Source organism: Salmo trutta, chromosome 25, assembly GCF_901001165.1.
Source record: "Salmo trutta chromosome 25, fSalTru1.1, whole genome shotgun sequence".
Lineage (NCBI taxonomy): Eukaryota > Metazoa > Chordata > Actinopteri > Salmoniformes > Salmonidae > Salmo > Salmo trutta.
Genome location: NC_042981.1, coordinates 23,968,549 through 23,995,535, shown reverse-complemented (window position 1 = coordinate 23,995,535; position 26,987 = coordinate 23,968,549). Strand labels below are relative to the sequence as shown.

Sequence of the window (26,987 nt, the reverse complement as noted above, 5' to 3'; positions counted from 1 at the left end):
GTGGGCAGATTGAGAGCCAGTCAATATTTAAATCACCCAGAAAACATATTTATCACATACATTATCAAGCATTTCACACATTATCCAGGGCTTTACACCCCCTGCTATAATGTGGATAAAGAGTTACTTGTCTAACAGAACACAGAGGGTGTTTTTTAATGGAAGCCTCCAACATTATCCAGGTAGAATAAGGAATTCCCCAGGGTAGCTGTTTAGGCCACTTGTTTTTTTAAATATTTACTGACGACATGCCACTGGCTTTGAGTAAGGCCAGTGTATCTGTATGTGGATGGCTCAACACTATACACATCAGCGACTGAAATGACTGCAACACTTAACAAAGAGCTGCAGTTAGTTTCAGAATGGGTAGCAATGAATAAGTTAGTCCTAAATATTTCCAAAACTAAAAGCATTGTATTTGGGACAAATTATTCACCAAACCCTAAACCTCAACTACATCTCTTAATGAATAATGTGGAAATTGAGCACGTTGAGATGACTAAACTGCTTGGAGTAACCTTGTCTTGTAAACTGTCATGGTCAAAACGTATTGATACAACAAGTCTGTCCATATTAAAGTGCTGCTCTACCTTCTTAACAACACTGTCAACAAGGCAGGTCCGTGCGTTTCCTCTCCAGCAATCAAACTCACAATTTATGCTGAAAAGTTAACGTTACCACTTAGCTAAAATGAGCTACCTCACCTGCTACTAGAAGAACAGCTAACGTTAGTTAGTCATTGGAAGACGAACGTTGCTGCTCACCCGAGTTTCTTGTTGGGGAAGCGAACGTGACTTCTCTGAAGACAACCTTTAAAGATTAATCGATATTCTTTGGTTACGCTGCTTTAATAATGAGCTATATTGAAAATGTAATAGCTAGCAAACAATAGTAGTTAACAAAACGACAGTTTCTGTTGATGGCTGTTTATGTTTTCAACTTTGGAGCCATTTTGACGCAACTTCCGCATCGCTTCGCTGCAGGATTTTTCAGAAGAACCCCTCAAGTCTCAAATGCATAAAACATACTTTGCAGAGTTTTGTTTTCAGTCTTGTATGAAACGCTATATAGTGCACTTGTTATGGTAGAAAAAAATATATAAATGCAGTATGATTCTTACAAATAAGTCGTGCTGGAGTCAAACTTGTTGAAATTTTCTCCAGATCGATAGGTGGCGGTAATGCACCAAGAGGGAATCAATAGATAAAGTCATACGACCGAGGAGGACTCTCATCAGCACCATCTCTCGGAATCCATTCTCAGCTGAATATTTGTTTTTACCTTGTCGACGACACACACACAGCCCAAACAGCGATGGATACCTCCGGAAAAGAGAAGGAGGCCATGCAGCTGATGGCCGAAGCAGACAAGAAGGTCAAATCCTCCGGCTCATTCTTGGGAGGGATGTTCGGGTGAGATGAGATGCCCTGGTTCTCATGTAGCCTACCGAGTCAGTACACGAGCGCAGATTCACTACTGCTGCATCACGGCAAGGGGATGTGTCTATTTTTTTTTACATTAGACACAACACATCGCGAGTGTATTGGTTAGCTGTATGATGGTTAGGCCTATATTAATGTAAATGTAAATAAGTATAATTTTGCAGTAGTGAGGGGGAGGATGACGGTCCTGTTTGTCGCAGTCAGGCCTCAGGGAAAATATGTTCTGTGCTCAGGCCATCTGACAACATGTACCATTTAACCACCGGGGTTGTTGCTTCTTTTGTTTTACCCCCAATTGATAGTTACGGTCTTGTCCTATCGCAGCAACTCCCTTACGGACTCGGGAGAGGAGAAGGTCGAGAGCCATGCGTCCTCCGAAACACGACCCGCCAAGCCGCACTGCTTCTTGACACACTGCTCGCTTAACCCGGAAGCCAGCCGCACCAATGTGTGGAAGGAAACACTGTACACCTGGCGACCATGTCAGCGTGCGTGCGCGGGACAGGGACATCCCGGTCGGCTTTATGGGACTCCTGGTTGCTGCGACACAGCCCGGTATCGAACCCGGATCTGTAACGAACCGCTGCGCCACCCGGCCCGGGTTGTTGCTCATTACCGACAACAGTAGGGTGCTTATTGGTAGTGGCCCATGATATATTCTGCAGAACGGACATGGCTCTCTGACATGTAGAGTAGGCCAGCTCTATTCATGAGATATTCAATATACTGTAATGAAACAGCAGGGAGCAGGTCTCGAACCCTCGACCTTCAAGCCCGAAGTCCGGCGCGCGATCGACTGTGCCGCAAAAGCATGCTCGAGCGGCAGAGTCGATTTCCGCGCTTATAAACCCAGGGTCGTCACACTACTGAACAAAAATATAAACGCAACAGGTAAAGTCTTAGTCCCATTTTTCATAAAAGATCACAGAAATGTTCTATACCCACAGAAAGCGTATTTCTCTCAAATGTTGTGTACAAATTAGTTTACATCCCTGTTAGTGAGCATTTCATTTCTCATTTCCCAAGATAATCCATCCACCTGACCAGTGTGGCATGTCAAGAAGCTGATTAAACAGCATGATCATTAAACCGGTGCACCTTGTGCTGGGGACAATAAAAAGCCACTCTAAAATGTGCAGTTTTGTCACACAACACGATGCCACAGATGTCCCAAGTTTTAAGGGAGTGTGCAATTGGCATGCTGACTGCAGGAATGTCCATAAGAGCTGTTGCCAGAGAATGTAATGTTAATGTCTCTACCATAAGCCGCCTCCAACGTCATTTTAGAGAATTTGGCAGTACATCCAACCGGCCTCACAACCGCAGACAATGTGTAACCACACCAGTCCAGGACCTCCACATACGGCTTCTTCACCTGCAGGATCATCTGAGGAGGGGAAGGGGGGTGCTGAGGAGTATTTCTGTCTCTAATAAAGCTCTTTTGTGGGGAAAAACTCATTCTGATTGGCTGGGCCTGGCTCCCCAGTGGGTGGACCTGGCACCCAAGTGGGTGGGCCTATGCCCTATCCATGGATTAGGACCTAATGAATTTATTTCAATTGACTGATTTTCTTCTATGAAGTGTAACTCAGTAAAATCTTTGAAATTGTTGAGTGTTGCATTTATATTTTTGTTCAGTATAGATTTTCTTCAGTAGACAACATTCAGTTTGCATCCTCCTGAATGAGATCCACAAGGCAAAAACACATTTTCTGATGGTGTCCAGGTCTTGAACTCGTATACCTGTGTTGTTAAATATGTGTGTATTTCAGGGGAAGTCACCACAAAGTAGAAGATGCATGTGAGATGTACGCCAGAGCAGCCAACATGTTCAAGATGGTCAAGAACTGGACCGGTGGGTCTCACACACACACACACACACACACACACACACACTACATACGTTCCATAGATATGATCATTATGTGTTTGTGTAGCTGCTGGTAATGCGTTCTGCCAGGGGGCCCGGCTCCACATGCAGCTGCAGAATAAACTGGACTCAGCCACCAGCTTCGTCGACGCAGGGAATGCTTACAAGAAGGCTGATCCTCAGGGTAGGAACACACTCCAATACATACTAGACTATTTATTTATTTATTTTACCTTTATTTAACTAGGCAAGTCAGTTAAGAACAAATTCTTATTTACAATGACAGCCTAGGAACAGTGGGATAACTGCCTTGTTCAGGGGCAGAACAACAGATTTTTACCTTGTCAGCTCAGGGATTTGATCTTGCAACCTTTCAGTTACTGGCTCAACGCTCTAACCACTAGCTGCCGCCCCAGAGGGCAAAGCCTCCCTAATAGAAGCCCCTACTAGTAGGTACTGTATGTTTCTGTCTGTGTTCTTTCTCTTTCACTCTCTCTGGTAGGAAAACCTAACCTCTCTTACTCCCTGCTCTCTCTATCTCTCTGCCCCCTTTCTTTTTCTCTCTCCCCTTTCACTCCTCCCTCTCCCCATCTCTCCTGAAGAGGCTATCAACTGTATAAATGCAGCCATCGATATTTACACTGACATGGTAAGCCTTGTCCAACCCTTGAGCCCTGACTTCTAATTCCTAACCTGTGACCGCTAACCATACCACTGTCATCTTAACCTGCTTCACCCATTTCTATGTGCAATAGTGAATGTACTGTGTGTGAGGGGGCTATGTTTTCTAGCCATCATTGGCTGATTCCACCCGATATGAAGGCTGATACAGTGTATATTCTAATGATTATGTATCAGTGTTGTCCACATGTGTATTACAGGGTAGGTTTACTATCGCAGCCAAACATCACATCACCATCGCAGAGGTGTACGAGTCTGAGCTGGTGGACATAGAGAAGGTACAGAACACACACACACACACTCACTCACATCTAACTCCTTATGAACAATACTTTACGTGTGTGTCTCCTGTTGCCCAGGCAATTGCCCACTATGAGCAGGCAGCCGATTATTATAAAGGGGAGGAGTCCAACAGGTGAGTATCCATTGTTCTGTAGTATAAATGAATACTATACTATTCAGTTATGCTACACTCTACTACTACTATACTGTACTCAAATGCTTTTGTATTATACTAAAGTACTATTTATCACAGAGATTAGGGTTCAGTGGGAGTCGTCATGAGGGGTTCCCCAGAGCTCTATACTAGGACCTATGCTGTTCCTTATGTTTCTCTCTCTCTCTCGTTCTCTCTCTCTCTCTCTCAGTTCTGCTAACAAGTGTCTGCTGAAGGTGGGCCACTACAGCGCTCAGCTGGAGCAGTATCCGAAAGCTATTGAGATCTACGAGCAGGTGTGTATGTGTGTTTGTGTCTGCTTTGCATGCATTTTAAAGCCCTGAAATGTGATCAGCTCTCTCTGAGTGACGTAATGGTGTGTGTGTGTGTGTGTGTGTGTGTGTGTGTGTGTGGTCAGGTGGCCACCAATACTATGGACAACCCCCTGCTGAAGTATAATGCCAAAGAGTACTTCTTTAAAGCCTCCCTCTGTCACTTCATTGTGGACGAACTCAACGCAAAGGTATTATTATCATTATTAATGGTAGTACTTGTCTGTTTTAAAACAAGACACACAGAGTAGACATATATTATTCAGATATTCCAACTGAACCGAGAGAGTACCTGTCAATTATTAGTGATTACAAGTGTGTGTGTGTTTTTACAGCTGGCCATAGAGAAGTATGAGGAGATGTTTCCTGCTTTTGCAGACTCCAGAGAGTGCAAGCTGCTGAAGGTAGACATGATGAGCGCCATTGTGTGTGTTAACGGACTTCACGTTGCTTGTTTAACAGCATAGCTTCCTTCTTCACAAGCCCACACCCATCTCCCTCTCCCCTCTCTGTCTCTCTGTAGAAGTTGCTGGATGCCCATGAGGAGCAGAACTGTGAGGCGTTTACTGAAGCTGTTAAAGAGTTTGACTCCATCTCTCGTCTGGACCAATGGCTCACCACCATGCTGCTCCGTATCAAGAAGACCATCCAGGGAGATGCTGGAGATCTCAAATAAAGAGAAAAGAGGGGTGGGTTGGGGGGGAGGGATACAGAAGGGAGGGATAGGGAAAGATCTAGGTAGGGAGAGAGGATGGAGAGATGAAAGGGATGGAGGAGAGATATAGGGTTAGGTCAGTGGGGTGAAGGGAGACAGGTCTCTATGTGTTTGATGTGTTCAGTGTAAAGAACTCCATGACTCTGTAGTTCATCATGTCTTACCATATCTCCCCTCAGACTCGCACACTGTCAAAAACCTTAGCTGTTTCAACTTTACAAGTAGGAGTTACCCAGGAGTTGAAAAAAAGTGGGGTACTCTTACACTCATGTTTTTAAGGTGAATCAGTACACTTTTTTTTTTACAGTGTATGACACACTTAACATTCCTAACGTCTCCACTGAACATCTTCCCTTGATTGGACCCTGTACAGGTTCATGTTTTAAAGTGGAGGGCTATACAGATAGTGTATGTAAAGGTCGTGTGTGTGTGTGTGCGTCCAATGTATCACATTGAAGCCAATATATCTGTGCCAGTGCTTGTCGTAGTTGTGTGTGTGTGTGTGTGTGTGTGTGTGTACGCATGTGTGTGAGCGAGAGAGAGAGAAACCAAAGGGAATGAACACTTGTTCTGTGGGACTGTATCATGGTCATATAACGGTGTGTTAATAATTCTTGTCAAATCGGAGTCCTCTGTTATAAAAGTGTTTCTATTGATTATTCTCCTATGAAAATATGTATATATGTTTGAACCCTTTACTTTCCTCTCCTCTTGCCCCTCCCTCATATCACAACACTCCTCGCTACACACTTCTCCCCTAACCCCTAGACAATCCTCCTAGCCCCTACACACTTCCACTAGCCTCTACACACTTCCCTTAACCCCTGGACCCTTATGCACTACCCCGTAGACACGTCCCCTAGCCCGCTAGACGCTAATGATCAGGAAGAAATTGGATAGGTATAAGCACACCTTCAATTCTCTCAGATCTACACAGGTGTTAGGAGTCAGAGGTTAGGGGAAGTGTCTGTGTTGTAGTGTGTTGCTGTGTTGTGCTTTTGTGCTGTGTGTGTATTCCTCTCAGCATGTTGCCACGGTAATGATGTGTGTGTTCAGTGTTATTGTCAAACTATAGGTTATCTCAATGTATCGCTATGTTCATTATCACGTGCATAATGTACAAAAAATAAAACTTCAACCAACTTGCATTTGCTGCCGTGTGTGTGAGAAAGAGATAGAGAGATGGATCTATGTAAGGGATCATCAACGAGGAACTATGCATTCAACAGAAAATAATGAACAACGTGGAAGGTGTGTTCCACAACACGCTAGCAGAGTAGCCTATATAAACGAGCTGGTGTCCAAGATCGGTGGATTAAAATATATAAAGGTATTTATTATTTATTTTCGGAAAACTAGAAGAAGAAGCCAACTATTGAGATGGAAAAGAGATGAAAGGAGGTAAGGGAGCACTATCATGTGTCTTCTCTCCTTGTCTCCAAACTTCAGCCTTTCCCCCTCATCTCCTCTTCTTACTGCATGTGCCACCAAGCTCAACAGAAACAGGACAGTTGATGCTCATGTACAATAGGCCTGTGTTTGTATGTAGGCTGTGCTAACGCCATAATGCAGATCTTGTCTTACTGGTTTCATATAGGGCCTCAACAGTATTCCTGTATTCCAGGTGTTCCATCTATAATATAGGCTAATATTGTAGAATCTGTATGACCTCTCAACAGTGAGCTGTGTGATCATCGAGCTGTGTGATGTGGTTGTCGAGGATGCCCGTGCTTACTTGTTCTTCCCACGTTCCTATGGGAACCCAGAGGCGCTGCTCCGAGCCCGGTGCTGGCGGCTACCAGCAAATGGAGCCCTGTTCCGACAGCTGGTGCCGGCCGTGGCACATCGCCATGACAACGGACTGCTCAGAGACCTCAAGCTGAATAAGTTTGTCTTCAAGAACAAGGAGAGTTGCGTGTGAGTGTGTGTAGGCATGTTTTTGTGCGTGCATGCATCAATCAAAGTGTTTTCCTTGTTTGTGTGTGTATCAGAACACTGTAGATGCTGGAGAGCCTGGATGATGCAGTCATAATGCAGGAAGGAAACCCCTCCCACTATTGCAGCCCAGGACCTGGGTATGTCTCTGGCCTCTGTGGGTCTGTGCTCCGGCTACAGCTGTCTGGTCTCTAGGAATAATCCTCCATGCGCCGCTATTGGGCTGCTACCCTGTTGGGGCTGGACAAACACGAGGGTGGGGGCCATACTAACCTCGCAGGCTCGCTGTCTGATACGCTCTATTATTATAGTTGTATATATTGTTGATTAACTTTCAGCCTAACTTTCACCCTAGTTGAATCAAATAGTTAGTGGACCGGCCACGTTGTGCGCTGGAGATGGGGAGCGGGAGTAGGCGTGACAGTACCCCCCCACAACATGCAGCTCCAGCTGCAGGATGACGCCGGCTATTAGTACGGGCCCGAGGGTGAGGAGCGGGCCGTTCCGGATGGCGGAGATGGGAATCCCGGACGATGTTTGGATCCAGGATGTCAGCCACCGGGACCCAACAGCGATCCTTCTTGACCGTACCCCTCCCAGTCCACCAGATACTGAAGCTGACCCCCATGACCCCCCTTTTGGACCCCCTGTGTATGACCTTCTGCCTGCCCCTGGACCCAGCTACCTGCCTCCTCCTGTGTTACTTTGCAATAAACACCTGCTGCGCCCTGCGCTTGAAACCAGTTCTCTGTCTCCCTTCGTGTTCATTACAGACAGGTGATCACGGGCCCACCTCTCTGCCCCAGTGCATCCTGGGTTGGGATGCATCGGACACCGCTGAAGCTGGTGCCCCTCCTGGCCGCAATAGGAACACAGCCCCAGCTGTCTCCGGCGACGCCACTCTGCCACAGAGAGGTGTGTGGCCCCTACCTCCATGGGTTCACACTCTGCCACAGGATGGTCAAAGGAGGAGGGCGAGGAGAGATGGGCGAAATGGTGGGAGCACTGGAGTAGGTAGCCACGGCATTTGGATGGAGTCCCGTCATACTTGTCCGGGAGGGACAGTCTGGGGGATTGCTGGGTAGTCTGGGGGGCTGGCTCGCTGAGACGACTCGTGGTAGGAGGCCCTCCGCTAGTTGGAGGTGAAACCTCTCGGCTGGTGTCGAGGCAGTGGAGGACCTCGACCTCATCCATAGCCGCACTTAGTTGCGTCAGCTGATTGTGGTGTTAGCAAAGTAGGTATCCCTACTCACCAACCGTCTGGGAGATTTCTTTATCTTCTGCTGGTTCCATAATTATTGAGGCAGTATTCTGTAACGGATGCGCTTGGAGTCAGGAAGCAGGTGCAGAAGGTGAGTTTAATAAACATGAACAATCCAAATAATCAAAATGGGAGAAGCGTACTGAATGTGAACAAAACCAATACTGCCTGATGACTAAGGCTACTGAGGACTAAATAAAGGGAAGGTAATCAAGGTGATGATGAAGTCCAGGTGTGTGTAATGATGGGGAGCAGATGTGCGTAATGATGGTGCCTGGACCGGTGGTTAGTAGACCAGCGACGTTGTGCGCTGGAGAGGGGGAGCGGGAGTAGGCTTGACAGACTGCATGAATGTCAACTCAACTCTTGAGTTTCTGTATTGTACCATTTAATGTTTCCTATTGTTACAATCAACATTATAAAAATGCATTCTATTCCATGAGCCACATCAGAATAATATAAATATACAACTGAGTATTTTTTTCGAGACGTTAGATTACATGTAATTCTGTGACTCTATGCCAATGGCTGTACAGTATATACTATATACAGTATGAAGCTCTACCATCTGTACAATCATAGATAGAACAATGAGTCAGATATTTAACCAGATGTATAAATGTGAAGCATCGGATTGGCGTTTCCACTCACTACCAAATATTGTGATGAGAGGAAGCCCAGTGGCCGGCAGTGAGAGAAGATGGAGCGAGATAGATTTTGGCCGACATTCTGCAAATTTCGATAAAAAATGTGATCACCATACAGTTTTCTGTTTCCACAACAAGAATCTGTAACAAACCGAGTGGACTACGTTTTCTAGAATGCACACTCACACTTCACAGAGTAGGCGTTCCCTAACAGAAATATGCTAATAAATGCTAGAATGCGCAAATAGGATCTCACTAGCTTGTGCTTGGCTCTGCCCAACTCCTTGCTTGTTCTGCCCTCTATGATTAATTTGGAGGTCAAAGAGAGAGACGGAGGAAGAGGGTGAGCTTGAGTCGGGTAAAAATTGTGGAAAAAAGAGAGATGGTTTGTCGAAGAAGAATGTTAGAAAGTAGGAGCAGAGTGAGCTGTACGCCGTATCGAGGTCTGGAGGAGAAATGGAAGTTAATTTATGGAAGGCGATTTATCGAAGGAGGCAGGTTCGGTGAAGTCCTCAGAGCCCGATGCTTGCACCGATGGTCAGGATAAAGATGAGTCTGTGACAGTAGGAGTGACATTTCTGGAGAAAGTGGACCCCTGCCTTTTGGCCGATCCATTTGTGGTTTCAGGGTGGGTGAAAAAGGAGTTTGGTGCTGTGGAATCGGTGAAGGTAACCAGAAGTAGTCTTGTGATTGTTTGCATTTCTGCTGGTCAGAGGGAGTAGGCGCTTTGGGCCAAACCAATTGGGACAAGCGATGTGACTTGTGATTACTGGGGTAACGGTAAATGTGAAAGTGGACCAACTGAAGGGAAAGATTCACGGTGTTTGTGACGCTCGTTGTTTGGTGGAACGCAGACAGGGTGGCGTGAAGACAAAGTGATGTTAGGATATGTCAGTTATCCTGTACGAGCATATATGCCAAATACATTAAGTTGTTACAGGTGCCAAGCTTATGGACATCTGGCAGCAGTGTGTAGGAAGGAGGTTCTTAGGTGTGAAAAGTGTGCAGAAGGGCATGAGACAAAGGAAGGTGTAGCAATGGGGAATGAAGTGGTTTCTGCTAATTGTAGGAATGCCCATGGGGCTGAAAATCAGAAATGTCCGGTGTGAGAGAAGCAGGTTGAGGTTACCAGGGTTAGAGTAGAGCAGAGGGTGTCGTATGCTGAGGCAGTGAAGAAAGTTGAGGAAAATGGGTCAAGGGGAGGGATCCTGAGAGGATTTGTGTGAGTACCCAGTTAGCAATGAGCAATCAGGAAGCCGGCGTCCCTCCAGAGCGGTCGCACACCGTGCAACAGCTTTTTTCCCCCATCGCCTCATTCACGGGGTGCCTGCGGCCGTGCTCCTGCCGTTCACGTGCCATTTTCCTCACACAGCCCACCCACGACCCGCCCTTCTCCCGACCGGTGACACTACTGCTGCTAGCGGGAGGCAAGAAGACTTTTCAACATAAAGCCAGCGGCATGCCTTCTCCCTATCGCCACTTATTTTTATAAATATTTATTGCTTTTTATTATTCAAGGTACATTGGATTCCATGTTCATTTGGAAAATTACTGTAAAATAGAATGTGTGCAAAATACTGTATATCAGATAACGAGGGCAGTCCTGGTCACCTGGATCCACTAATAACTACAAATCAAATCCAGTCAAATCTAATTTTATTGTCATGTACTTGCAGGATTCTCACACAGTGCAATGGTGACAAAGGTGTCATAGTAATAAAATAAGTAACATTGTAAATATATGCTAATGAAAATACTAAATCAAGTACAAGAAGCATGCAGATAAAACAAAATATGTAAATGAAAATAAGATTTTTAAAAAGCCTATAGGGACATAGTAGGCTATGGAAATGTGTATAGTGAGTACAGTGCAGTGACAGCATATAATTATTATATGAAAGTATATACGTAGAGTACAAAACATTAAGAACACCTTCCTAATATTGAGTTGCAACCTTCAATTCGTCGGGGCATGGACTCTACAAGGTGTCGAAAGCATTCCACAGGGATACTGGCCCATGTTGACGCCAATACTTCCCACACTTAAGTCAAGTTGGCTGGATGTCTTTTGGGTGGTGGACCATTCTTGATGTGTACAGAATATGAATAAATGGTAAGTGTGTGGTGCAGAAGTCAGTCCAGGGTTCAGTTGTTGGATTAGTCTCGTGGCTCGGGGGAAGGGGCTGGCTTTGACACAGGGTGGTTCGAGACTTGATGTTGACCTTCACTGCAGTGGATCCCTCTCCCCTGTGCACTGCCAACACAATCAGAGTCCCCTTTCAGGTAACGGGTGATCTGAATCTGGACCCCTTCATCCGTGGCATACCGGGTTGCAGGGTTCTTCAGAATGGCTCCTAAACACAAAGAAAGAACATGGAGTTACAGTTGAATCCCACATGGTCTTAAACACGTTTAAGAATTTACTTAAAAGTAAACAAAACAAATGTAACACATTTAATATCAAATCTTATTGTGAAGAATGGTCATCAGAAACAAGTTCCTGAAACAGGCCTCATCCCCTGCCCAGGCGGCGGTGATGGCGAGACTGTTTGACAGAATGCAAGGTAGCATCTGCCACACTGTTGACTTCAGGTCCTTGGCACCCATTACAGCCAGAAACCTAAGATACAAAATGCAAGAGAAGTATTTGTTGTGCAGATATTTTCAATAAGTATTTACATTTAAGTTGGTAACAGTTATGTTCTTTCCTTCATGTCTGTGGCCCAAACTTGGCACTTTTGGCCCCCTGTCCACCATCTGTTTCCAACCTGCACAAGGTCCTATCTGGCCAACCGGTCCAATCTGACCAGTTTCAACTTCCTGTGTATTCGTCTGCTCATAGTGAACCAGAAAGGCCAGCATTCACAGCGAATGCAGAAACTACTCCAGTAGGTAGATGGGGCGTGCCCATGAATTTGGTTCATGGCATTGTTTACTTCAAACGACCAACACATAGTAATCTGAGAAATGTGTTTTTGCAAAAAAAATATAAACGTTTGTTTTTCTAACGTTTGTCATCATGCCCGTGTGGTGTTCTGTCTGGCGGTGTTAATTACAAACAAGCGCGAAATTGAGTTATTTTTCACCATTCTACCTACCAGGGTTTTATCCAGATGCTGCCCGTGGTCTGCGGCTATCAAGAATGATGCTTATGGGGACCAAAGATTATCAGAAGGATTTTCAGGCTGAACGAATTTTAGACGACAGCTGAGAAGTGATGTGATACCTTCACATCAAAGCGGAATATTCTTGATTAGAAGTAACGTAATGTTAGCTGGACTAGGTAAATAACCTACGTTAGCTAATTTACAGTCCTGGTAGTCACTGCTAAACTGGTAACGTTTGTTACCTTCGTCAGAGTAAACGTGTTTGTCTTTTCACTCTAGTTTTGACTAACGTTAGCAAATAAGAATAACTCAATCTAGTATCCATCTATTCTACCCTTGTATGGAAAACACTCTGTTACTAAAAATAGAATTGTCGATATAGCTAACTCACTCTTGGTGTGTTAGTAGTAATGATGAATGTGTATAAATTGTCTATAGTTGGTTACAGAGTATGTGAGCGGAGTTGAGCGGTCAGAAATCCCGCTCATGGAGCACTGCGCTCCATGTCCTTTCCAAACGCTCTGTTAAAAACCGCTCTGCACTCACAGGAAAAAAAAACTGCCGTTCCAAATTCATTGAAATTTAACCAACACCCATCTATTTTTGTGCCTACCTGGACCTACGTTTTGGTTTTGAATTATTCAAACCAAACCATGGGATTTGAATTAAGTATTTGAATAAACATGAAAAGGTGAATGTATGAAGTGCTCATCATTTTAAATAAGCTAAATGTAATATTAAACAGCATATTAACACTAAATAGGTCAGGAGCCAGACAGGGAGCCAAAATACATTTATTTTGGTTATATTATTTCAATTTTAAACTGGGTGGTTCAAGCCCTGAATGCTGATTGGCTGACAGCTGTGGTATATGTATACCACTGTATGACAAAACATTTATTTTTACTGCTCTAATTACGTTGGTAACCAGTTTATAATAGCAATAAGGCACCTCTGGGGTTTGTGGTATATGGCCAATATACCACGGCTAAGGGCTATGTCCAGGCAATGCCTTGTGCCTAAGAACAGCCCTTAGCCGTGGTATATTGGCCATATACCACACCCCCTCCTGCCTTATTGCTTAATTATATCAAGGCTTATGGCCTACAAAGAAATACATTGTGAAGCATTTGCGAGTGCGCCAACCGGATGCTTCACATTTATACATCCGGTGAAATATCTGTCTCGTTGTTCTGTATATTTATTGTTCTATTTGTGACAATACAAAGGCGAATTGAGTTAATGCACACATGCACTTCAGAGTAGGCACCCATTATGGAAATATGCAAATGTCTGCTAGAATGCTCCAATAGGATCTTGCTATCTCGTGCTTGACTCTGCCCACTATGACTATTTATAGATCGGCAGGTAAGGGTACTCTCGAGTTGCAAGATGTTCTTTACTTTTTTTTACATTTATTTTTAAATGTAACCTTTTTAACTAGGCAAGTCAAATTTTATTTGTCTCATATACATGGTTAGCAGATGTTATTGCGAGTGTAGCGAAATGCAACAATATCCTAACCCGAATGACGCTGGGCCAATTGTGCGCCGCCCTATGGGACTCCCAATCACAGCCGGTTGTGATACAGCCTGGAATCGAATCAGGGTCTGTAGTGACGCCTATAGCACTGAGATGCAGTGCCTTAGACCGCTGCGCCACTCGGGAGTCCATTTACCATTCGGCCATCAGATTTGCTACCAATGCTCCTTATAGGGCACATCACTGCACTCTATACTCCTCTGTAAACTGGTCATCTTTGTATACCTGTCGCAAGACCTACTAGTTGATGCTTATTTATAAAACCCTCCTAGGCCTTACTCCCCCCTATCTGAGATACCTACTGCAGCCCTCATTCTCCACATACAAATCAAATTGTATTTGTCACATACATCGAATACAGCAGGTGTAGTAGACCTTACAGTGAAATGCTTAATTAAAAGCCCTTAACCAACAATGCAGTTTTAAGAAAATACCCCCAAAAAAGTAAGATACGAATAATAAATGGTGACAACACCGTTCTGCCAGTCACATTCTGTTAAAGGTCCCCAAAGCACACACGTCCCTGGGTCGCTCCTCTTCATTTCGCTGCGACTGGAACAAGCTGCAAAAAAAACACTAAAACTGGACAGTTTTATCTCCACTTCTTCATTCAAAGACTAAATCATGGACACTCTTACTGACCGTTGTGGCTGCTTCACGTGATGTACAGTTGAAGTCGGAAGTTTACATACACCTTAGCCAAATACATTTAAACTCAGTTTCACAATTCCTGGCATTTAATCCTAGTAAAAATTCCCTGTCTTAAGTCAGTTAGGATCACCACTTTATTTTAAGAATGTGAAATGTCAGAATAATAGTAAAGAGAATGATTTATTTCAGCTTTTATTTCTTTCATCACATTCCCAGTGGGTCAGAAGTTTACATACACCCAATTAGTATTTGGTAGCATTGCCTTTGAATTGTTTACTTCCCAGGTAGCCTTCAGGTAGCCTTCCACAAACTTCCCACAATAAGTTGGGTGAATTTTGGCCTATTCCTCCTGACTGAGCTGGTGTAACTGAGTCAGGTTTGTAGGCCTCCTTGCTCACACATGCTTTTTCAGTTCTGCCCACACATTTTCTATAGGATTGAGGTCAGGGCTTTGTGATGATCACTGCAATACCTTGACTTTGTTGTCCTTAAGCCATTTTGCCACAACTTTGGAAGTATGCTTGGGGTCAATGTCCATTTGGAAGACCCATTTGCGACCAAGCTTTAACTTCCTGACTGATGTCTTGAGATGTTGTTTCAATATATCAACATACTTTTCCTCCCTCATGATGCCATCTATTTTGTGAAGTGCACCAGTCCCTCCTGCAGCAAAGCACCCCCACAACATGATGCTGCCACCTCTGTGCTTCACGGTTGGGATGGTGTTCTTCAGCTTGCAAGCATCCCCCTTTTTCCTCCAAACATAACGATGGTCGTTATGGCCAAACAGTTATATTTGTTTCATCAGACCAGAGGACATTAATCCAAAAAGTACTCTCTTTGTCCCCATGTGCAGTTGCAAACTGTAGTCTGGCTTTTTTAATACGGTTTTGGAGCAGTGGCTTCTTCCTTGCTGAGCGGCCTTTCAGGTTGTGTCGATATAGGACTCGTTTTACTGTGGATATAGATACTTTTTGTACCTGTTTCCTCCAGCATCTTCACAGGGTCCTTTGCTGTTGTTCTGGGATTGTGTTGCACTTTTTGCACCATAGTACGTTCATCTCTAGGAGACAGAACGCGTCTCTTTCCTGAGCGGTATGACGGCTGCGTGGTCCCATGGTGTTTATACTTGCATACTATTGTTTGTACAGATGAACATGGTACCTTCAGGCATTTGGAAATTGCTCCCAAGGATGACCTAGACTTGTGGAGATCTACAATTATTTTCTGAGGTCTTGGCTGATTTCTTTTGATTTTCCCATGATGTCAAGCAGAAGCACTGAGTTTGAAGTTAGTCCTTGAAATACATCCACAGGTACACCTCCAATTGACTCAAATGATGTCAATTAGCCTATCAGAAGCTTCTAAAGGCGTGACATAATTTTCTGGAATTTTCCAAGCTGTTTAAAGGCACAGTCAACTTAGTGTATGTAAACTTCTGACCCACTGGAATTGTGATACAGTGAAATAACTGTAAACAATTGTTAGAAAAATTACTTGTGTCATGCACAAAGTAGATGTCCTAACCGACTTGCCAAAACTATAGTTTGTTAACAATAAATTTGTGGAGAGGTTGATAAACGAGTTTTAATGACGCCATGCTTTGCGCACTTCCGGTGGCCGCCATATTGATTTTGTTTTGTCGATGTTGAAAACACGTTCTTAAATCGTTGTTCAATTTTATGTCCAACTTTTCGTATTATTGTTTTATATTGTGATATCTGGTTATTTATTTATAGTTACTACCTGAAGGGTAGCAACACAACAGCCAAGATGCCGCGTATCATGATCAAGGGTGGTGTATGGCGAAACACTGAGGTAAGTTGGCGTAGCTAACGCTAGTAACTCAATGTTGTCTGCTGCTAACTAGCTTCCAACTAATATACACACATTTTTAGTTAACTAAGTCAACTCCAGGTTACTGAACTAGCATGTAAATGTATTCACTGAATTAGCTACTTGACTGCTTGGAATTCACTGCATCACTTTAGCTAACATTAGCTGGCTAGTCAGCTAGTTAACTAACAACATTAACGTTAGTCGTAATAACTCACTAGCTGAACTTCAATGTAACGTTAGCTAGTTGACATTAGCTAACTAGTAATATCTACTAGTTAACACCGTCTTTAAATTATAGTTGTCTGCAGTTGAAACTGAATTTTCCTCGGGAATCAGTGAATAATGAATCAATAAAATGACATCCTCCCGCTTTCTCCCAGGATGAGATACTGAAGGCAGCAGTGATGAAATATGGGAAGAACCAGTGGTCTCGTATTGCCTCCCTGCTGCACCGCAAGTCTGCCAAACAGTGCAAGGCCCGCTGGTGTGTGTGTGTGTGTGTGTGTGTGTGTGTGTGTGTGTGTCTGACGTTAAAACCGGTGTGTGTGTGGCATGCATGATAAGTTGAGCCCCAAAGAAGACTGAGTGGTTTCTGTCTGTGTGTGTGTGGATAGAGTTCTGCGTATTTAATGTGTGTTTGTGTGTGGATTCAGTTCTGTGTGTATCTAATGAGTTGTTTTTGTGTGTAGGTATGAGTGGCTGGATCCCAGCATTAAGAAAACTGAGTGGTCCAGAGAAGAAGAGGAGAAGCTGCTCCATCTGGCCAAGCTGATGCCCACCCAGTGGAGGACCATTGCTCCTATCATAGGACGCACCGCTGCCCAGTGTCTGGAGCACTACGAGTTTCTACTGTAAGACCCACGCAAAAACTTTGTGTTCAGAGAAGACCTCTTGGCGTCCATGTTCTTATGCATTTTCTTTTGTGTGTGTATAGAGACAAAGCAGCCCAGAAGGACAATGAGGAGGATACAGCTGATGATCCCAGGAAACTGAAGCCTGGAGAGATCGACCCCAACCCTGAAACTAAGCCTGCTAGGCCTGACCCTGTGGACATGGACGAAGGTACATAAAGTACAACGCTTCTTCGGCTCGTTGCTGTTCAGTCAACTTGCATGGTTTATTAAAATGAAATAAAACCAAACCAGCTATTCCTGACTCTGTGTGTTTGTGTGTGTGTGTGTAGATGAGCTGGAGATGCTGTCTGAGGCCAGAGCTCGTCTGGCCAACACTCAGGGGAAGAAAGCCAAGAGGAAGGCCAGAGAGAAACAGCTGGAGGAGGCCAGGTATACACAGGCACACACCTTTTACACACAAGCACACATTTCTGTTTCAAATAAGAGCTGTGTCATGTAAATACAACAAATGCAGGATTTGTCATTTGTGAACTGCATAACGTTCAGCATAACATTCAGACAGACATTTCTGAATTTGCTCTCATAGTGAGGGTACTCGATTATGCTGGCCTGGTGCCTAGTGGGCGTAGTTTGCACCGGGTGAAAAGTGATTGTATTCATTTTGGAACTGGGCTGCCTCCAGGCGTGAGCCACGCGCCGCGTACTGGCTGACGGCGGCATCGTCTCAAAACAAAAGTGACGTAGGTTAAGCACGTGGAGTAATGAGTAGGATTTTGTTTTCACATGCAAAAGTGATTTGATAAAACTATTTTGCCTTCCCAATGAAAACTAGTTTGAAAATTCAAACATTTATTTGATGCAAAAGAGATGTTTCTGAACGATGCATCGTTCTGCCTTGTTGACAACATGACCAAGCGGCGCAGATTACTATTCAATTTGAGCAGGGCGTGCGTCCATCACCTGTTTTGCACGTTCATAGCCCGTTGCAACCCGGTCCATCTTAATCGAATCCCCTCAATGCCTACCACCAAATCAAGAAAACGTTTAACCCTGACAAACATACACGCCCTCTCTTTCTCCTCACTCCCAGACGACTGGCTGCTCTACAGAAGCGCAGGGAGTTGAGGGCAGCAGGCATCGACGCTCAGAAGAAGAGGAAGAAGAAAAGAGGAGTGGACTACAATGCTGAGATTCCCTTTGAGAAGAAACCTTCTCAGGTAACACATTACACACACATACAGTGGGCTCCAAAATTACTGGCACCCCTGACTGGCAATGCACAAATAATGCTTAAACAATATAATTATAGAGAGAAACTCAAAATACCAACATGTGGGAAATACTGTACTTATTAATGTTTCAATGGAACCAACCAAAATCATTTATTGATTTCATTAAAAATCAATGTCCTCCAAATCAAGGTTTCACAATTAATGGCACCCTTAAAGATTATTGTAAATAACATCTACCAAAATTAAACCACAAATTAAATTCCACTTATTTAAGTTTATCTAAGTCTTAAGGAACTATATTGAGCCATTACATCACTTCCGGTTTCACTAGGGTATAAAAATGAGGTAACACACATGCAATATCCCGCTGTCATCCAACACCATGAAGAAAACAAAAGAACTGGCAGTTGAAAAGAGACAGATGGTCGTAGACCTTCATAAATCTGGTAATGGCTACAAGAAGATCCACAAACGATTGAATATACCACTGAGCATTGTCAGGGCAATTATTAAAACATTCAAAAGATATGGAACAGTTGAAAACCTCACGGGTTGAGGACGCATATGCATTTTGCCCCCCAGGATAGGGAGGAGGATCACTGAAAGAATTGCAGGCCTTGTTGGCGTCTTGGGGTCACCAGGTTTCAAAAAGCACCATCAGACGCCACCTCCACAACCACAGGCTCTTTGGAAGGGTTGCTAGAAGAAAGCCCTTTCTGACCCCAAAACACAGACGCAAGGGCTTGGAGTTTGCCAAACGTCATTTAAATTATGACTGGAAGAAGGTGTTCTGGTCACATTCAGCATCGGTATGTTTGGCGTCGAAACAGAGATGCATACAAGGAGAGGCACCTCATACCCATGGTGAAATATGGAGGGGGTCAGTGATGTTTTGGGGCTGTTTTAATTCCAGAGGTCCAGGGGCACTGGTTAAGATTGATGGCATAATGAATTCCACCAAGTCTCAGGCAATTTTGGCTGACAATCTGGTTTCCTCTGCCAGAAGGCTGGGACTTGGCCGTAGGTGGACTTTCCAACAAGACAATGACCCGAAACATTCCTCAAGATCCACACAGAAATGGTTCTGTGACAACAAAGTCAATGTTGTGCCATGGCCATCTCAGTCGCCGGACCTCAATCCAATCTCAAACCTGTGGGCTGAGTGGGAGAGGGCAGTTGATAAGTGCAAACCCAAGAATGTGAAGGATCTGCATAGAGGAATGGTCCAAAATCCCTCCAAATGTGTTCCTTAACCTTGTCAAACATCACAGGAAAAGACCATGCTGTTATCCTTGCCAGAGGTGGTTGCAATAAGTACTAAATGAGTGCCAATAATTATGAAACCTTGATTTTGGTTAAATGTATTTTGTATTAAATAATTGTATGATTTTGGTTGGTTCCATTGAAACATTAATAAAGTACAGTATTTCTCACATGTTGGTATTTTGAGTTTCTCTATAATTATATTGTTTATTTTATAAAGTATTGTTTGTGCATTGCCAGTCAGGGGTGCCAGTAATTTTGGAGCCCACTGTACATCAACATGTGTATTATTGGGGCTAAGTGTTGTTATGATTCTAGGGTTTCTATGACACCAGCATGGAGCTCTACGAAGGTCTGGAACCAAACTTCAAACGCCTGCGACAACAGCACCTGGACGGAGAGCTACGCAAGTCAGTCTCTCTCTCACACACACACACACACACACACACACACACACACACACACACACACACACACACACTCAACGAATGCTACATGTATGATCTGATTAGGCCGTTTATAGATGGGATATTTTGACAGTTTGAATGTGAGGAGGAGAGAGCTGTGTGTGCCTGACTTTGTGTGTGTCCTCAGTGAGAAGGAGGAGAGGGAGAGGAAGAGGGATAGACAGAAGATCAAGAAGAAGAAGGAAAGTGATCTTCCGTCAGCCATCCTCCAGACCAGCGGAGTAGCGGAGTTCACCAAGAAACGCAGCAAACTGGTGCTGCCTGCACCACAGGTAACAACGCTATGACTGTGTGTGCGTGCACATCTCTGATGCATAGCTATGGGAAGTAGTGAAGTTTTGTCAGGCCAGTGAAGTTTGACTGCGTGTCTGATGTTGTCTGGCTGACGCTGTCTGGTGTGCGTAGATCTCTGATGCGGAGCTGGAGGAGGTGGTTAAGCTGGGTCAGGCCAGTGAAGTGGCTCGTCAGACCGCTGAGGAATCTGGGATCACTAACTCCGCCTCCTCAGCCCTACTGTCAGAATACAGCCTTTCCAACAGCGCCATGGCAACTGGGCTACGCACCCCCAAGACCCCTGCCGCGCAGGACAAGATACTACAGGTACACACATTCACTCTCCCTTATTCTCTGTCTCAGGGTATATGAAGAAAGCTGTCCACGGTACATATTACCATACAATGTGAATCATAACATCAAATGAATGCCAATACAATACCTCTGACAACATCTCTCTCTCTCTCCAGGAGGCCCAGAACCTGATGGCTCTAACTAACGTAGACACTCCTCTGAAAGGAGGTCTGAACACTCCTCTCCACCAGAGTGACTTCTCAGGAGTCACACCCCAAAGACAGGCAGTACAGACACCGAATACTGTACTGACCACACCTTTCAGGTACACACGCAAGCCATTCACACACACGCCAGCAGCATACCACCTTGCATCCCACTGGTGGCTTGCCTCTGAAGCTAAGCAGGGTTGGTCCTGGTCGGTCCCTGGATGTTGGAGGGCCAGTAGGAGGCACTCTTTCCTCTGGTCTAAAAAAAATCTCAATGCCCCAGGGCAGTGATATGGGACATTGCCTTGTGTAGGGTGCCGTCTTTTGGATGGGACGTTAAACAGGTGTCCTGACCATCTGTGGTCACTAAAGATCCCATTGCACTTATCTTAAGAGTAGGGTTGTTAACCCTGGTGTCCTGGCTAAATTTCCAGTCTGGCCCTCAAACCATCATGCCCACCTAATCATCCGTAGCTTCCAATTGGCTCATTCATCACCCCTTCTCTCCCCTGTAACTATTCCCCAGGTTGTTGCTGTAAATGAGAATGTGTTCTCAGTCAACTTACCTGGTAAAATAAATAAACATGCAAGCCATTCTCCCACACACCTAATTCTGTACTGACTAGTGACACACACTATTGCTGTTGTAGAACCCCGGGTCCAGGGTCTGAGGGCGGTATGACCCCCCAGGGAGCGTTAACCCCTAAAGGACCGGGTACTGTAACCCCTGGGCGCACCCCTCTACGAGACAAACTCAACATCAATACTGAGGAACAACTAGCAGACCCTGCCTACGCTAGACATCTGGTAACAAACTACTATTGAAATGGCTGTTTCGAATTCGTTTTCTGTGTGTATAACTTTATTTTGTGTGTGTGTAACTTTTATTTTCTGTGTATGTGCGTAGCAACGAGAGTCGAGGGAGCAGCTGAAGCTGGGTCTGATGTCGCTGCCAATCCCCAAGAACGACTTTGAGATCGTTCTACCAGAAAACGCAGAGACTGAACTGGAGGAAATGGAGACGGAGACCGGATACATGGAGGACGCCTCAGAGATGGAGCTACGCAAACAGGTAACACTCAGTCGCACTGACCCACATGCATACAACTCATATAAAACTCTACTCTTGACTATCCCCTTTTGTAACTGTGTGTGTGTTGCAGGCTGCCCGGGATGCAGAGCAGGAGAAAGAGCTGAAGCTGAGACACACTGCTGTACAGAGGACTCTACCCAGACCATCAGAGGTAAGCACACAGTGTGACTCTCTCACACACAAGAGTTCAAGTGCTGCATCGCCTCCCCTTCCCGGCTACAGCATTAGTGACAAAACGAATGCAAAATTGTGTGTGTAGGTGAATGAGTCTATCCTGCGTCCGTTGGGAACAGATCCTCTGTCAGAACTACAGCAGGCTGAGGAGATGATCAAGAAGGAGATGATCACTATGCTGCACTTTGACTGTCTACACCACCCACCAACCAACCAACAGGTAGATGTATACACATACATAAACACACACAGGGCTGCGTTTGGAGCAGAACTAAAGTACTTTGTTTATCCAATCACAGCGCAGCAAACAACGAGGGCCTGCCTCCACCTCCAACAATGCAGAACACATCGCCCACCTGGACAGACACCCCTACAAGCCAATCAGCAATGAGGAGCTGGCACAGGTAAAACGCCAACACACACACCCCTACTAGCCAGTGTTTCCCATCCTGTTTCCCCTGCAATGTCATGGTCTCCATCTGCTGTGTTTTAGTCTTGTTTTAGTATGCCTCAATCCTAAAATGAATAGGAAAGATGGACACTGTCTAGATGGAGTACTAGGGATGGGTACGGTTAATCGAATATCCGAACGGATGTTGGTATTGGCTTGCTTGAGTTCCTTTTCAGATTGTTTTAAAAAGGCCTAAAAAAGCAATGAAAAAGCATTGTCTAAATTACATTTTAAATGATCCTTGTGACATTGTTACCTACAAGGATATACCATGACATTTGAAATTCTTAATATAATGAAACTACTAACTTTTGAATGTATACTGAACAAAAATATAAACCCAACAATTTCAAAGATTTTACTGAGTTACTGTTCATGTAAGGAAATCAGTCAATTGAAATAAATTAATTTGGCCCCTAATCTATGGATTTCACATGACTGGGAATTCAGATATGCATCTCTTAGTCACAGATACCTTAAGAAAAGAAAGGTAGGGGTGTGACTCAGAGAACCGGTCAGTATCTGGTGTGACCGGCATTTGCCTCATGCAGCGTGACACATCTCCTTCACAGAGTTGATCAGGCTGTTGATTGTGGCCTGTGGAATATTGTCCCACTCCTCTTCAATGGAGTTGCTGGATATTGGCGGGAACTGGAACATGCTGTCGATCCAGAGCATCCCAAACATGCTCAATGGATGACATGTCTGGTGAGTATACAGGCCATGGAAGAACTGGGGCATTTTCAGCTTCCAAGGATTGCATACAGATCGTAGCAACATGAAGCAACGCATTATCATGCTGAAACATGAGGTGATGGGGGGGCGGAGAATGACACCACAATGGGCCTCGGGATCTCGTCACAGTATCGCTGTGCATTCAAATTGCCATTGATAAAATTCAATTTTGTTCGTAGCTTATTCCTGCCCATACCATAACCTCACCGCCACTATGGGGCACTCTGTTCACAAAGTTGACATCAGCAAACCGCTTGCCCACACGGCGCCATACACGTGGTCTGCGGTTCTGAGGCTGGTTGCCAAATTCTTTAAAATGACGTTGGAGGCAGCTTATGGTAGAGAAATGAACATGAAATTATCTGGCAACAGCTCTGTTGGACATTCCTGCAGTCAGCATGCCAATTGCACAGTCCCTCAAAACTTGAGACATCTGTGGCATTGTGTGAAAGTGGCCTTTTATTGTCCCCAGCATAAGGTGCAGCTGTGTAATGATCATGCTTAATCAGCTTCTTCATATGCCACACCTGTCTTAGCAAATGAGAAATGCTCACTAGCAGGGATGAAAACAAATTTGTGCACCAAATTTGAGAGAAGTAAGCTTTTTGTGCGTATGGAACATTTCTGGGATCTTTTATTTCAGCTCATGAAACATTGGACCAACAATGTACATGTTGTGTTTATATCAATGTAGTTTTTATAATGGTGCATTGAGTTACAGCTGCCCATTTGGCCCTCCAGTCTGCCCAGACATCAGTATGCTGTTTTTCCCACTTCAAATGGCAATTACAGGCGTCCACATAATGGAGTTTCTTCAAATCAAATTTGATTAGTCACATGCGCTGAATACAACAGTTGTAGACCTTACAGTAAATGCTTACTTATGAGTCCCTAACCAACAATGCAGTTTAAAAAAATACGGATAAGAAAAATAAATAAAAGTAACAAGTAATTAAAGAGCAGCAGTAAAATAACAATAGACTATATACAGGGGGTACCGGTACAGAGTCAATGTGCAGGGCACCGGTTAGTTGAGGTAGTATGTACATGTAGGTGGAGTTACAAGACCTGAGATCAATGCAAATACTCACCAGAAAACATTGTTGGATCAGAATCAGTTCTAAAATCATAATTTTCTTTCACCGTTGCTGTTTGCCAAAACTACAGAGAAAAGCAGTCTGTCTGCAGTTTACCTCTGCCATGTGCTTTTTTTGGTAATTTTGATTGGTCAAGAGTGTAAAAATGAATAGCATTTCTACTATGGTCCGTGCTATCTGAGATCCTAGAGACCGTCCCTACCCCATTGAAGTTGACATTTAAAATGGTAAGGGTTAAGGTTGGGTTTAGGGTAGGGACGTCCCAAGGTCCCCGGATTGCATTGACCTTTCGACTATCCAGATACCCGATTTTAAAAATATTATATATATATATATATATATATATATATATATATATATATATATATATATATATATATATATATATATATATATATATAAAAAAAAAATCCTACAGAGTAGAGTAACTTTGTCTACGCAATGTGGACATTTGTGTGAGATGCGTAAATAATAGTGTCACATTTCGCCTCACCTCAGGCCAGTGAGTTGCTGAGCCAGGAGATGGAGGTGGTGAGGGCAGGTATGGGTCACGGGGACCTGTCCATGGAGGCCTACAGCCAGGTGTGGGAGGAGTGTTACGGCCAGGTGCTGTACCTCTCCGCCCAGAGCCGCTACACCAGGGCCAACCTGGCCTCCAAGAAGGACCGCATAGACTCCCTGGAGAAGAAACTAGAGGTGAGACCACACACACGCTATCATGTCCTTTTTACACTAGAAGCTGCCGGGCCATAGGTAACTCATGATGTATACCACATGTTTATGATGTGTGTATTCCTAGATCAACCGAGGCCACATGACATGTGAGGCCCGTCGCGCTGCTCGTCTGGAGCGTCGTCTCAAGGTGACTAAACACTGACCTATACTCTTTCTGTATGTCTCTCAAACTGTTTCTAGACTACTGAAGCAGCATGGTGAACTGTGGGAGGGGTGATGTGTCTGTATGTAGGTGTTACTAGGAGGGTACCAGTCCCGTGCTGTAGGCCTACTGAAGCAGCATGGTGAACTGTGGGAGGGGTGATGTGTCTGTATGTAGGTGTTACTAGGAGGGTACCAGTCCCGTGCTGTAGGCCTACTGAAGCAGCATGGTGAACTGTGGGAGGGGTGATGTGTCTGTAGGTGTTACTAGGAGGGTACCAGTCCCGTGCTGTAGGCCTACTGAAGCAGCATGGTGAACTGTGGGAGCAGGTTGAGCAGGCAGCTACGGAGCTCCACACCTTCACTGAGCTGAAGAAACAAGAAGACACAGCGATACCCCGCAGACAAGAGGTACACATACTTTCACACACCGCGCCATATCACACAAACACTAGATATTAGCTGACAAACTGCAGCCTGTGTTTATTGGACTTAATTTTCTCTTTAGGCTCTAAGGGAGGACGTGGAGAGACAGCAGGAGAGAGAAAAGGAGCTTCAGCAGAGATATGGAGACTTGCTGCTGGAGAAAGAAGCCCTGCTGTCTGCTAAATACTAACAACACCCCGTACATGCTTTCTATACACACATATTATAAAAACATGTTCAGCAAATGCACACATACTGGAGAAAGTGTCTGCTCAAACACAGGATCATAGCGACCCTCATCTCCCCCTCTAATTGTGTGACTAGGTAAAAATATTTACAAATGAATGATCTATTGGAGCTTTGCCTCTTCTCATGTCATATTGATGTCATGGTTCAGTGCTTAGAGCATGCCAAGTAGTTGCCTAGTGTTGGTCTTTCCTCTGGTGGATCAGTGTCTTTTCATTGGAATAAAATATCAATACAAATCTGATTTCTCCCTAAGACCTGTTTGCTGTATGTGGTGTTTGTCTGCCCCTTGGATTTTCTACCTGCAGCAAACCTAGTGGATTATGCTGGAAATACCAGTGAAAGCAAAGTGCCTCAAAAAGCATGGCCTATGAAATGTATAGAGAAACTTGTTCTTAGCAGTGTTGTCAGGGCTATTGGATGATAATCTGTTTTGCTACAGTTCACGTAAGTGTTGGAAGAGGCCATATTGAGGGAAAGCTAGCTTTCCATGCAAATATTCTGGAATCATGCACATTTTTCCCACCAGTGGTGTTTCCTCCAAATGGACATGTTGCGGATAAAGAGTGCTTGCTGACAGTGCACACAATGTACTTTTTTATATGCGTTTTCATGTACAGAATAAAAATTACATTAAAATGTTTCCATTGCATTTTCAACACTACTGGTTGTGACAAACTTAACTGTTGCATTAAATACCAAATGTACCTACTGCGGTCTTGGCATGTGTGGCTAGTCTACATGAGATTGTGGATAAGAGCGGGAATATTTTCATTTGTGAAACGGCAGTCAAGCATCGATCATGTCACCAGAATAAGACCCTAAATATTGGAATGGAG

The 26,987-nt window shown here is 44.4% G+C and overlaps 2 protein-coding genes and 1 long non-coding RNA gene across 5 annotated transcripts; 2 read left to right on the top strand and 1 right to left on the bottom strand.

The window, feature by feature from the left end:
* Positions 1-1,179: 1,179 nt before the first annotated feature.
* napba (N-ethylmaleimide-sensitive factor attachment protein, beta a) lies at positions 1,180-6,624 on the top strand. Of its 2 annotated transcripts, XM_029713290.1 has the most exons (10): positions 1,180-1,412; positions 3,215-3,297; positions 3,380-3,496; positions 3,915-3,961; positions 4,194-4,271; positions 4,353-4,408; positions 4,641-4,725; positions 4,848-4,952; positions 5,097-5,165; positions 5,285-6,624. In XM_029713290.1, the coding sequence occupies exons 1-10, from the start codon at positions 1,315-1,317 to the stop codon at positions 5,435-5,437; spliced, it is 891 nt and encodes a 296-aa protein (XP_029569150.1). In that variant the 5' UTR covers positions 1,180-1,314; the 3' UTR covers positions 5,438-6,624. The 2 variants fall into 2 exon arrangements, with proteins under 2 accessions (XP_029569150.1, XP_029569151.1); XM_029713291.1 differs by lacking the exon at positions 3,915-3,961 and having other exon boundaries at positions 1,279-1,412.
* A 4,334-nt stretch (positions 6,625-10,958) lies between these two features.
* On the bottom strand, positions 10,959-25,178 carry LOC115162206 (uncharacterized). Its single transcript, XR_003869499.1, has 2 exons — positions 25,094-25,178; positions 10,959-11,939 (listed from the first exon to the last, which is right to left on the bottom strand). It is a non-coding gene; the product is annotated as an uncharacterized LOC115162206 (long non-coding RNA).
* Positions 16,228-26,791, top strand: LOC115162203 (cell division cycle 5-like protein). Of its 2 annotated transcripts, XM_029713282.1 has the most exons (19): positions 16,228-16,437; positions 16,839-16,942; positions 17,148-17,309; positions 17,393-17,520; positions 17,642-17,741; positions 18,403-18,529; positions 20,126-20,217; positions 20,402-20,546; positions 20,680-20,874; positions 21,018-21,166; positions 21,701-21,857; positions 21,958-22,122; positions 22,214-22,294; positions 22,403-22,537; positions 22,617-22,721; positions 25,099-25,296; positions 25,400-25,462; positions 25,738-25,887; positions 25,985-26,791. In XM_029713282.1, exons 1-19 carry the CDS (start codon positions 16,393-16,395, stop codon positions 26,090-26,092), a joined length of 2,409 nt encoding a protein of 802 aa, XP_029569142.1. In that variant the 5' UTR covers positions 16,228-16,392; the 3' UTR covers positions 26,093-26,791. The 2 variants fall into 2 exon arrangements, with proteins under 2 accessions (XP_029569142.1, XP_029569143.1); XM_029713283.1 differs by lacking the exons at positions 25,738-25,887; positions 25,985-26,791 and adding an exon at positions 25,568-25,702.
* Positions 26,792-26,987: the final 196 nt, after the last annotated feature.